This window comes from Syngnathus floridae, chromosome 14 (assembly GCF_059516105.1).
Source record: "Syngnathus floridae isolate MCC-2025c chromosome 14, RoL_Sflo_1.0, whole genome shotgun sequence".
NCBI classification, from domain to species: domain Eukaryota; kingdom Metazoa; phylum Chordata; class Actinopteri; order Syngnathiformes; family Syngnathidae; genus Syngnathus; species Syngnathus floridae.
In genome coordinates this window covers 11,862,754-11,874,923 of record NC_142426.1, presented here as the reverse complement: position 1 = coordinate 11,874,923, position 12,170 = coordinate 11,862,754, and the positions used below count along the sequence as shown (strand labels likewise).

The window sequence follows — 12,170 nt, the reverse complement described above, 5'->3', positions numbered from 1 at the left end:
CCCCCCCCCTCTCGCTTTCTCCTTAGGCTTCCGTAGTGAGTGAAAGCGGAGCAAAGCAGAGGGACCTGCTGGAGAGAGGAAGAGGAGCAGCCCTCCATCCTTCATTCTTTCCTTCCGTTTTCTTTTTTTTTTGTTGTTGCCTTGTAAAAAAAAATAATCAAATGACATCAAAGCCATGAGGACGTCGCTTCTCTACTCGCCTCCTTTTCGCTTGGACGACGTCGACGCGGCGGATACGCTTGACGCTAGCTAAACAACACCGCTTTTTCTTTTCTTTATTTTCCCCCCATTTTTTAGCTCTCATTCTTCCATCATCTGAGAGTCCGTATCCGTCTGCATATGGTGAATAATTTACTTCTTGTAAATAAGTATTTTTTTTTATTTTCTCATACGATGTGCTGCAAAGAACAAAGATGCAATTACCCGCCTGACAAGATCAAGGTAAGCATACGTGCTTTCCCTTTGCTTCCCGTGCGCGCTTTATTTCAGCCAATTTTTCATCTTTTTTGGGGTGCTATTTCTTTGTTTCTACCACATCCACTGTCTGATTTCCACCCGCCATGCTAGCCCTCCCTCCCTCCCTCCCATGCACAACACAGCTGCCTCCCAGCTCTTCAAAAGTCCACTCTGCAGCCATCCCATTATTTTGCATAATTCGATATTTGCTTTAATAGACACATGCGTGTGTGTTGTGTATGACGTGCAGGGGTCTGTTTTGTGCATGTTTGTCTTTGAGATGATGCTGGTAGTGGGGGGGGGGGGGGGGGTTAACATGAATGTGGAGGTCGGTCCTCACGATGAAGCTTAACCCAAGCAGGCAGTTCCACGCAGGCAGGCTGGGGAGAGCGGGATGTTAATCCAATCCGACGCGTCTCTCATTTCTGACACAGGATCTCTTCAGAGAGGGACCGGAGCGAGGCTGTAAGTCACTGAACTATTAGATGGGCTTATAATCATATCGAGTAGCACAGTTGAAATATTACACTGTTGACTTTCAAGCTAGTATCGTTTCTATGGTAGGGACATTTAGGCACCATAGAAAGGAATGTAGTGTTTGGAAAGCCCAGGTGAAACACTTTCGAGCTCAACTCCTTGGATGAGTTGTCATGTTTATTTCTAATTCTGCAGGGCGGTGTTATTATGGTTAACTGGTCAAATCAGGTTTACATGCATCTGCATGCAATAAAGCTGACTTTGACAGTATGCCCAAGAGTTTTGGAGTATGTGGCTTGTTTCTAGTCGTTCTGTTTTATTTTCATTCTGCACAGTAGCAGTCATTACAAGGAACTGATGACAGGGGTGATTGATTCATTGTTCGAAGTCGTGTTTGCACTAGAGACTCATGTTTGCTGTGGGATTTTATTTGACTGTGGATTATTTGTCTTAGTTGTCCTTATATTTTCTGTTGGCCAGTGTGACAGTTGTCATGAATAGTAATTGGCATTTGCATTAATTAAGTGTTACCTCGTGTGGGATGGACTTTTTTTATCTTACAGAGAAACATACTAAAGGAGTTTGTGTTAGTTATACACATTTGCACGTGGGCAAGCTTGCCCAAGACTTTTTGGGCTTTGTGGATTATTTCATGTCGCTGTTTTATTTGATGTGATAAAATGGTGAGAAGAGTGGTTACATTCAGACGTCACTGAGCATGCCATGGTCCTTTTGATTAAGATGTACCTTGTGTAATTGTGTGTACCCTAGACTTTTTTTGACACTCTAGATTATTTCTACTATATGTTATAGTTGGTGTTTATCATGACTATTTGTTGACAGAAACAATTACAATAATCATATGACAATTACTATATTTTTTGCCCACGCATAATAGATGTTCGCAACCTAGCGTACACTATTTTTTTTTTACTACATGGATTATTTGTCGTAGAGCTGCGGGGGTTTGGCCTATGAACCTCGACGCTCTCGTGCGTGGCGAGGCGAGACGAGCCAATATCAGCGCTCATTCGCCAGGCAGCAACGGCTGCGCTATCGCTCATCAGATAGCGGAGAGGCGCCCGTGTCGTCGGGGGCGTTTAATTACAGACGGAAGGTCACAGCTTCAGCGCTCTGAAACACTGATGCCTGATAGATGAAGTTGATTGGAGTCAGCACGTGCCTCTCGGGGTGCTGATATAAAGAATAACACACAATTAGCTAAATGTGTGTGATGCATTAGAAATGATTCAATAGACTTTTTTTTATCTGCAAAAACTTGGACCACACAGTACTCTTTAAGCCTTCACTTATAATATTCAGCACTTTTTTGCAATTTTGTCTCTTTGTGGATTCATTTTGTTCTCCATCGGTTTATGTCTATTGCGCAAGATGTTGGTTGTCGAGAGCTAGGCTGAGCTAAGGGTGCTTGCTAGCTGGCATGAAAAAGGGGGTAGCGGTCCTAGTGACAAGTGAAAGCCTGGCCAGGTTCTACCTTTGGCCACGGTACGGCTATTAATCCTGATGAATGTCAACCATAAAATAAAAAAATAAATAAAAAATAGAATTTTCAGATGGAGAAGCGGCAACCAAAATGCGCCAGCGTGCTCGTTCAACCTTAAGGCCTTCCAGCTATACATTTCCATTTTTACCCTTCCTTGCATTTACGGTATTCTTCAGCATAACACCACTGGAGTTGTTTTTCCACTCGAGTGGCCAAACAGCCTTCAAACACGGCCGATTCAGACCAGAGCATGAAGGACAAAGGCTGATCAAACGGACAGCCACGGAGTGCATAATTGGACGGCGGTGGCCTTAAGCCTGAAAGGCCAGAAAAGACGCTCGAAGTTTAAATGGAGCCGGAGCCAATCTACTCCTCCGAGCCACCATCCTCCTCTTCTTCCGCCAAAGCTCTTCATTTACTCCTTTGCTCTGCTGCCAAATGAGCAGCTGGATCAGAGGAGAAGATTTCGAAGCAGAGGGGGTCTTGGGCTCCAGACGATACTTTGGCGTGACAGTTGTACCGTATCAATATCACATGACATTTTGATGCAGTCGTATGGAAGTTGAACTCTCACTGGCACAACTCCTGTGGAGTCGAAGATTTCTGCAAATCAGTGACGTTGCTGAGTCCTGACTTACTCGGTCGGCATCTTTTTCAACAGAAGTGATTGAGCTCAAATCATTGTGGTCTTTTGAGACTCCCTAACAATAGCGGTAGCAGTTTGCATTATTTTATTGCAATGTTTTTCCTTATTCAGATTTGTTTCAAGACTGCAGTTACAGTTAGACTTCACTTTGATAGTTAATGCAGCTATTGCAATTTTGTTGGTTTATCACAGTATTCATTTACATTTCAAAAACCAGAGCCATTCATTTACAAACGTGATTGCACTTTAGTTTACATATTTACATGTTCCGATATTAAGATGTGATAGACAGTTTTTGCATGATTTGATGGAGGCAAAATAACATGCTTTTTCTCTCAAATATATTGTTATAATCATTTGTTTCAGATGTAATCATTTTCTGTATAAAAATTAGATGTGGTGTTCAAAAAGTCTTTTTTCAAACTTGAGTCTTGATAAAGAGGTAGTCGTCTTATAATCAGGGTCGTCTTATATTCAGGCCAATACGGCATTTTGTACGAGGTCAGGGACATTGAGGACATTCGCAAATCTTATGAGATTCTTAGAAAATCAAAAATTGAACAACTTGCGGCTCTTGCCGTGCGATGACGAGCAACAACGTGCAGGCTGAAGAGCAGCCGTCGGATGTTTTCATTTTCAAGAGCCCCGACCTCCTTCAGACCGTTGGACGGCTGAGAAGCAGTGTGTTGTGTAGTCCAAGAGCCTTGTTGTGTTTTGTTCCCTCTTGAGTACAGTTTCTCCCTCTTTGGTCTTTTCGTCTTTGCGCTGCTGCTGCTTATTTTGTATTTTATTTTTTTTACTCTGCTGCTTTTAGCTTTTTGTTGTTGCCTTTGTAGTTACAGTAACACACACAGCACAGTCTTTGGGCCAGTTAAATGTACCACTGGCAGTAAGTCTGGCATTTTCTTAAAAATCATTTATTTTAGGGCCGTCATGACTGTAGAATCAAATATATTGATCATAAAGTCCGATAAGATATAATCTGCAAAGTTGTTTTGAGTAACTGTATAGACTTTATAGTATTTGACTTTCGTTTGATCCCACTTGAAACATGAAGTGCATAAAGTGGACATTTATGGTGATAGTAGTAATTCAGCCGCACAGACTGTTCATTTATAATGCACGGCAGAGATGTGTTGTCATCTTTAGTAGACGTCTCTGGAGATGGAAATGCCTCACCTCATTTCCCCCAAATATTTATACCGCCTCTCGCATCGGTCCTTTGTATTTTATGAGGCGATAAAAAGATGAGCCAATACGTGCTGCACAATGTTGTCTCTTCTTCTGCACATGCGGGACACATTTGGTTCCCACGCCAGACAGACGAAGGCAGCTTTGATATGTAAAGAGACAAAAAGGATTTTATGTAAAAGTCTACATTGAGCATTAAAATCTGAAGTGTGACCTTCGCCTTACCACTGTCAATATATATTTTTTCCACCGTCAACCAAGAAAATGTAGTCAATGTCCATCCCGTAATGATTCCAGTTTGTGTTGTTGTTCTGCTCTTACTGACATTTTGTCAAGGGCCACACAAGGGATTCAGGGATACGAACGGTAAACCGGGGAGGCCCGGCCTCTCCTTGCTTTAATGAACAGCTAAAGGTCAACACGCGGCCGAGCGTCTGATTCATCTCAACTGGGCGACAGCGCGCCTCAAGCCCGCTTGCTCGTAAAGTAAAAAGAACGACGGCGTTTTGGCTACGTCATGATTTTTAAGTCACACGCTGGTGTCGGTGTTTACATAACAGACGGCGGTTTGTTTGGCTTGATGGAATCGGCACGGAAAGCTGCTAACCTAATCAAGCTGTATTGCTAGTGGCTTCAAACTGTCGCCAAAGTCAAACCTGTAAAAAGAAATGAGATCCCCGCTGAGCATGTTGATCATTAGTGCTGTAATGCTTCGAAAATGATCTGGAGTTGAGGAAATAAATGCCCCAAGCGAGCCACTCACTTACTATGATGCGTTGGCTAATATTTCGCTGTGGATCTGTAAACGCATTGACGTGCCTGAATGAAGCATACTCACTGCCATTTATGTTTCATGACCAACAAATGACCTAAATTCTCAAGCACTTGCTTCGATATTACACGCCCCACCCCCCCTCCTCCTCCTCCGCCTTCCATGACAGCCATGTAATCCATTCAAAGAAATGACATCAGCAACTGTTACGTAAATTAAATATGATGGTGTTGTCAAAATGTGTATTTTAGGGGCTCCGTATGGAACTCCCATAAATCCCAGATATTTATTTTGTAGCCCTGGAGAGTTCGAAAAATGAGTCTCCAATACCAGTTTGACGCACTCAAAGATTGTCGGACGTCTAGATACCGTAGTTCTGAGCTAGCAACCTTGAATTGCTTCTGTCTGTCCGTCTGTCAAGTTGTGTTGTGCTGTGGGCTTGGGGGAACTAAACTTGCCTCCAGCAAGATGTGCTCCAGATGATCAGGTGTAGCCTTGCTGATGCATTTTTGATAAGCAGCAACTTGACGTAGGTTAAAGGTGAAAGGAGGAGCGATCTGCAGGTGGTTAAATGTTTGCTTTTTGCTATTTTTGCTCAATAACGTCTCCTCAAGCTCCAGTCATGAGCCATAAACATTTTTTTTTTGGTTTTTACATCCACATTGTTCCTGCTCGAATGAGACAAAATGTCATCTTCCACATGAGTTGAGGATATACAATAAGCCTGAGGGCTCTACTCAAAACATCTGCGACGCACGCACACATAGAGGAAAAGACACTCACCAGCCACAACATTAGGTACACTGGCACGATTAAATGACTCCAAATCCATTCTCGCATTTACTTACAATTTATATTTGAGGTTCTTTGGAATCATGTTTGTGTGTGCGCGCAGATGTGCATGTGTGTCAACTTGGGATAAAACATTGCAGCTGCGCGTGAGGCATCCATTACATTTTTGTGACGAGAGCAGAAATGATGAGAGAACGGCATGAAACATTTCCCTTCCAATGCTCCTTCATCTCGAATTAAAGTCTTCAATTTAAAGCTGTGACCCAAGCGACTGCACTCGCCTGATTTGATTCACACGCACAAGCACATCCATAGAGCGTCGATGCACGCACTGTCGCTTAATCCTCGTCGCCTTTGGAGATCTGCTGCGCCGTGCCTCTTCCCAGACATAAAGTTGCACTTAAGTTTTAGAGAACACACACGGTGGAGAGAGTTGCCGTCGTAATTGTGTCAGCGCCAACGTCACGACGGAGCCCTGCCGAGCTATTAAATGTAAATACTCCAACTGCATAAAAAAATAGATAAAAAGTTAAACACTCAGGAGGCCATCTTATATCCCCACATTTCTTCGGGACTGTGCATAGTAAAAAATAAGTCACTTGGGCTTCTTATTGATTCATTCTTGAACTGAAATGTATTTATTGGCAATCAAATTCAACATTTTATGAACATGGCTAAACACACACTAATGTGGCTAATATGTATGGCTAATAGCTGATGCTAATGCTCGTGGGCCACTAATTTTGGTACAGACTTGAAGAACGGGAGCCAATACAAGAGCTGTACGTTCGTGATTGATAGAAACTGGTTCGGCCCATGACTAACGAAAATCTGTCTAGAATTGATGATTATTGCGATGCATTGGAGGGGAAAGAATTAGAAAAAAAACCTTTCAACTAAAGGTCTGGCAAAATTTGACAAAACGCAAAAAATAAAAAGATAAAAAAATTAAATGCCAATAAAGACAAGATGTTGGGGGGGAAGAAAACCTTAAATAGTCCACTTCACTGGTTTCTTTTATATCAAATTGTTTTAGGTTATTCACCTGACATGTTTCGGCGGTTTCTTCCGCCTTCATCAGACTTAAATAGTCCATCTTAAGATTTGCAGTAAACTTTCAGTCAAATTTCGGGGGGGGTTGTATCGCTAACAACACTACTTGGTGATAAAATATGGCACAAACGTGTTTTTTCATCATGAGGACCTCTGGAGAAGTTGTTTTCTCAGTAGCACATTTAATGGCCTCATTCCTCTGTTCCTCCACCAAGTTTTTAATGAAGAAGTTTCTCCCGCTGCGAGACAAACAAGCTAGCCGTGTGGAGTGTGGAATAAAAAACAAGCTCTTTTTTTTTTTACCTTACATGTCTTTCAATGCTCAAACAACAACTGCAGGGATACAATTGTTCTCATCCTTGTTTTGTTGAAGAATCATTTCCACTGACCTTTTTTGGCTGCTGAAAGAGTAATGAATTGGCGGTGTCAGTAAAGACACTTTGTAAAGATGGGCTTTGTGTGTGGAAAATGAGATTTTTGAAGTGGAGAAGGACACTTCGGAAAGTGGGGGGTTTTAATTACTTTTACTAAAAACTCTTAGAATGAAACGGGTCAGATCTTTAACAGGATTTGTTGCTCAAATGAAAATACGATGGCTTTTTTGGAATCAGGAAAATGTCCGTATATTTGTGATCATGGCTTGGTTATACCCAGAGCCAGTGAGAACTGATCTGGTAATTGTTGCAAATAATTGTTTTTTACACATTTTAATGCAAATAATGTATACGATTATTCATTTAATCAATGGAATAATCACTGAAATAATATATTGTAAAAAAAAAATAATATTGGATAAGGACAGCCCTAGTTTAGATTCTATTCCAATTTGATTTGACTTCATTTCACTTTGTTCCCTTAGGTGCCTGAGACCACTATTCAGGAGGTCTACATTGCCAACATCCCAGATCCTGTTGCCGGAAGTCCGTGACCATGTTTTTATTCATCTGAATGGCCGCCAACCGCCGTTGGAGCATGAGCACATATCGCATTGCCTTATACCTGAGATAACGCTCACTATCCTTGCTCGAGCGTGCTCCGTCCACCCAGGATCCGTTCTGATCAAATAGTTTTGGATCCGACGGTCATGCGGGGAAACTTTGGGACCAAAGTGGCAGCTTGGGATTTGATTGGAGCCCCTGTGTGTCTCCCAGAGACCCAATGCAAAGAAAGGTGAACTGCGTGTAGTATTCTTCTCCATCGGGATATCGACCACAAGGCCGTCGTGATGAGCGCATGATTGCAACGGCGCCGCGCCATCTTCGTCGTGGCCGGCGGTCGTCCGCCGCTCGTCGTCCTCGGCCATGACCCGGCTGATGTTGGGCCGAACTCTGGAGCGCATCTGCAAGGGCGTCCTGTTCCTTTGCCTGCTCCACTTCCTCATCATGATGATCCTCTACTTTGATGTCTACTCGCAGCGCTTCGACCTCTTCAGCCGCTTCAACAACGTGCGCAACGGCTCTCGTAACAACGCCAGCGGACATCATTTCTACTTTTACAACATGTCCAGGCTCAACGCTACGGCGGCTAGCTACCTGGCCACGGGCGAGCAGGCGGGGCCCACCGCGCGACCGCACGCAAATCGGCCGCCTTCGCCCAAGCCCCTGCCGCCATGTCCTGAGAACCCCCCTGGTCTGGGTGAGTCAACCTCTCAATTAATTCCCTACGCTCTGTCTTGTCCGCCAGCAAAGCCATGCCATTTGTTAATTCAGGCATTGTCAACACCAAAAGAGAATTTGAGTTCTTCAGAAATCCATTTTTTTATGATTTTACTCCTTGATGTAATTATCAAACATGCTGTGCCTGCACGAGTAGGAGCAGACCAAAAATAATGCAGTTTCCTCTTACACTTGGTGTTCATTTGGGCAAAGTCTTTGGTTGGGGTTCATCCAAATATATTTGCCCGAAATGGCTGCTTCAAACCACTTTTTGTTTTGTTTCAGGCATGACTCATCTATTTAATCCATCCTATTATGACAAAAATGAAATTTGTCCCAATAGATGAAGCTACTGTTGGCCACTTTTTTTTTTTTGTAACGTTGCAAGCCTCAGAGTGATCTAGGCAGGGATCTATTATTTTGATTTAATACTATTTAATAGAGTTAGAGTTTTGAACAGGCAAGAAATTGATTGTTTTCTTTTTTGTTTCAGTTGCCAGGCCTTTATTGTTCCCCTTTTTTAAGATTTTGGAAAGCTATAAGCACCTCCAGTATTTTACCAATTAGCAGCAGAGCTAGTGTAGTTTTTCTGGCCGATCCGCAACAGAAAATGGATTTAATATCAAGCGTAGTGCTGTTTCATTCTCACAGCGAGACCTCACGGCAGTTGTCGGTTGCCAAAAACAACCCAAGCTTCATGTGGAATCAAAAATGTTTGATTATGTTTACCGCAGATTTAGCTGGTTTTCTTTCATATTTGACTGGCATCAAAAGATCCAGCGGTGTGTTTTCCGCAAGGAGCCCGGATGAGATTCTTTTTTTGTTAGCAGCGTGCACCCAGCGGGTGGCCGTGAATTCGTCACTTACCTCGCCAGACATCACCTGCTGCTCTTTTCTTTCTCTCCCATCATGCCCGGATCCTGCAAGCGTGTTCAGATGCCCCGCCGTGTTGATGTCGCCGCTTGCGGTAGATATATTTCTGCAAACATGCGACTTTCTCATGGTTCAACTTCAATCCTTTCATTGTGATGCTATAATCAGGATGCTTTTGGAGTTGCTCACACGCAAACATACACGCACGTACATATTTTCATACGCATAAGCATAGATTCAGAGCTGTAACATTTAATTGTTTGAGTGGATGAATAAGAAAAATTATAATTCGATAAAGTAATTAAAACCCAATTGTATCCAACTAAAAAAAACATGACCTGTAGAGCATTAGTTCCAAATCTCTTTTAGAAGCAAAGGAATATATTTATGAAATATTGTTCGAGATAAAAACATGGGACTATACTATAGTTAAGCAATTACAAAAAAACATACGACGCTACTTGTAATCGTATTGTTGTCATTAAACACCCTCCAAATAAACGCTGCGCTTTTCTTTCTCGCCTGTAAAACACACGTTGATGAGCTTTCGCTTTCGAACCTAATTGCTATTCTCATTTGCTCGCTCACTTTGCAACTCGCACTGAGAAGGATGGAGCCATCAGCTGAAGAGGTCTCAGCACTCCCAAAACTCTTTGGGGACTCGAAAATGTTTTTGTATTCATGGCAGGCCCAGGTGTGCCCTTATAGCTCATCTCGAGGCGAGAGAAGAGTTTTTTTTTTTTTTTTTTTTTAAGAAGGATGGTGGGAAAGAAAAGGAAGGAAGTGCAGGTGGAGAGGTGAGGGGGGTGGGCTGGTTGGAGTCCGAGGGACGTACGCATGTGCGTGCACACACACACACACACACACCCAGAGTACATAATGAGTGGATGCGAGCCACTCATAGAGGCAGCACCTGTCAGCTGGTGTTCTCCTGAAGCCAAGTGTGTGTGTTTCTGTGTGTGTTTGCCAACCCGATGCATGTGAGCCAGAGCCTGAATGAACTCGTCGAAAAATAACGGCCAACTGAATAATAATTACCGCATTTTGGAGATTTTGTTTGCTGCAGTGCAGATGGGGATTTTGGAGCTAATGTTGGAAGAAGAATACCCAATATTGGCAGTGTTAAAAAAATAGTGTTCACGGATGGAAATACATGGAGACTGTTTTTATACTTTGGAAGCTGTTTTGATTAGCAACAAGCTCGGAATAGGCTCAGCTATTACCTCTTTAACGGAGATATTTTTGTACAATTAGTGAAAAACAGGTGTTGTAATAAATCTGTTTAATGTCTGGGTGTAAACTTTGTTTATGAGCTGAGATAATTGCAGTTTATCTTTTTATTTCATTCCAGAGGACGTCAATTGATGGAGGTAAAAACTAAACTAGATCCAACAAGCTTTTTAGTCAAAATTCAGAGTAGCTTGCTCGCAGACATTTTGGTAAATTGGCTGATACAGTAAGAAAAGATAAGACAGTTATTTTTCTTGATATGTCTCCTTTCATGTACAACACAATGCATCTATTAGATGTTTTTGTATCATCTAAATTATCCACACAGAGACACAAACGTCAACCCCAATAAGCTGATCCGTCTACTGGCTTCTACATACTGTGAGCCTTTTTATCAAAATGACACATCAAATTTGATGTTGTCATTAACAGAACACAACTTTTTATTGTAATCGTATAAATGTTTTTATGAGCTCTTATCAAAACATGACAGGATAAAGATGAGATTCTGGCTAAGCCTCTCAAGATTTTCTTCCTGTACCTTCCGTAGCTTTTTTCTCTCCGTGTAGGGAGCACCATTGTGCTTTAAAAGCTGCCAAACGAGGCTTTTGCCATTGCCCACCCCCCTGTCGTGCTGCCTTATATCCTCCTGTCATCTAGCCAATTTACTTTTGAAATGAGTGCCCCCAAAAAGTAGCCCATAGCCACGTTTTCATCGTCAAGAATTGCCAACCTTTTGTCGTGTCTGCTTGCGGCCCTTCCCGCCGAGCTTTTACTTTTATACAAACACCCACACGCTGTCTGTTCTAGTTGCTTATTAAATTAAAACTTCTTTGTGGGTTAAAGCACAGCTTGCAACATTGTTAAAGTCTACCATTGTGCTTTAGAAACGGAACATACTCAATTAGGATGGATGGCCTTCATTGGTTTTGGGATGAACAAGAACAGAGATTCACTTCACAACCTGGTAGAAATTCTTCCCAGATCAGTGGACGTTAGTAACTTTCCACATTCCACTGTATATGTTTGTGTTCATTAAGAAATAGCATGAGCTACTTTCAACCTCTCGATCAAGCCATTTAAGCCCCACATTGCGGAAGAACCCATCAGTTTAGGAGGGGAAAAAGGGCTCCTCTTGACGCCCTAATGGCTGCCATAAATTTGCTTTTAAACGACCTTCTCCTTCTTGGTGCAGCGCTCTAATTTTCAACCCAAAGGAGAGTTTGCATGAATTATTTCTTTTCTTTCTATTTCTGTTGCCAACGTCCTTGCTTTGCCTAACGCTAATAAAACCGACAGTGTTGTATCCTTTAGCCTGTTGTGTGCTACCAGTTTCCTCACAAATAATACTACAGTATGTTATAATAACGGGGTAGCAAGGTCTTGGTTCAAAACTGAAAGTGAATTAATTTTGCTGGGAGTACAAAATTGATGTGAGTGATTTTTCCTTCTTTCTGCTTCACAATTGGTTGTTTTTCACTTGTATGGTTTTCCTTCTCCAAGCCATGGCTGTGGTTTTTT

At 42.3% G+C, this 12,170-nt stretch overlaps 1 protein-coding gene across 2 annotated transcripts in view; it reads left to right on the top strand.

The window, feature by feature from the left end:
- Positions 1 to 33: 33 nt before the first annotated feature.
- Positions 34 to 12,170, top strand: part of b4galt2 (beta-1,4-galactosyltransferase 2) — a 40,058-nt gene continuing 27,921 nt past the window's right edge. The window contains exons 1-2 of one of the 2 annotated variants that reach the window (XM_088396892.1): positions 34 to 441; positions 7,751 to 8,526. In XM_088396892.1, coding sequence (XP_088253018.1) covers positions 8,193 to 8,526 — 334 coding nt within the window. In that variant the 5' untranslated portion in view covers positions 34 to 441; positions 7,751 to 8,192. Of the gene's footprint in view, positions 442 to 767; positions 922 to 7,750; positions 8,527 to 12,170 lie in introns of those variants that run through there. The other variant, XM_088396893.1, reaches the window with a different exon arrangement.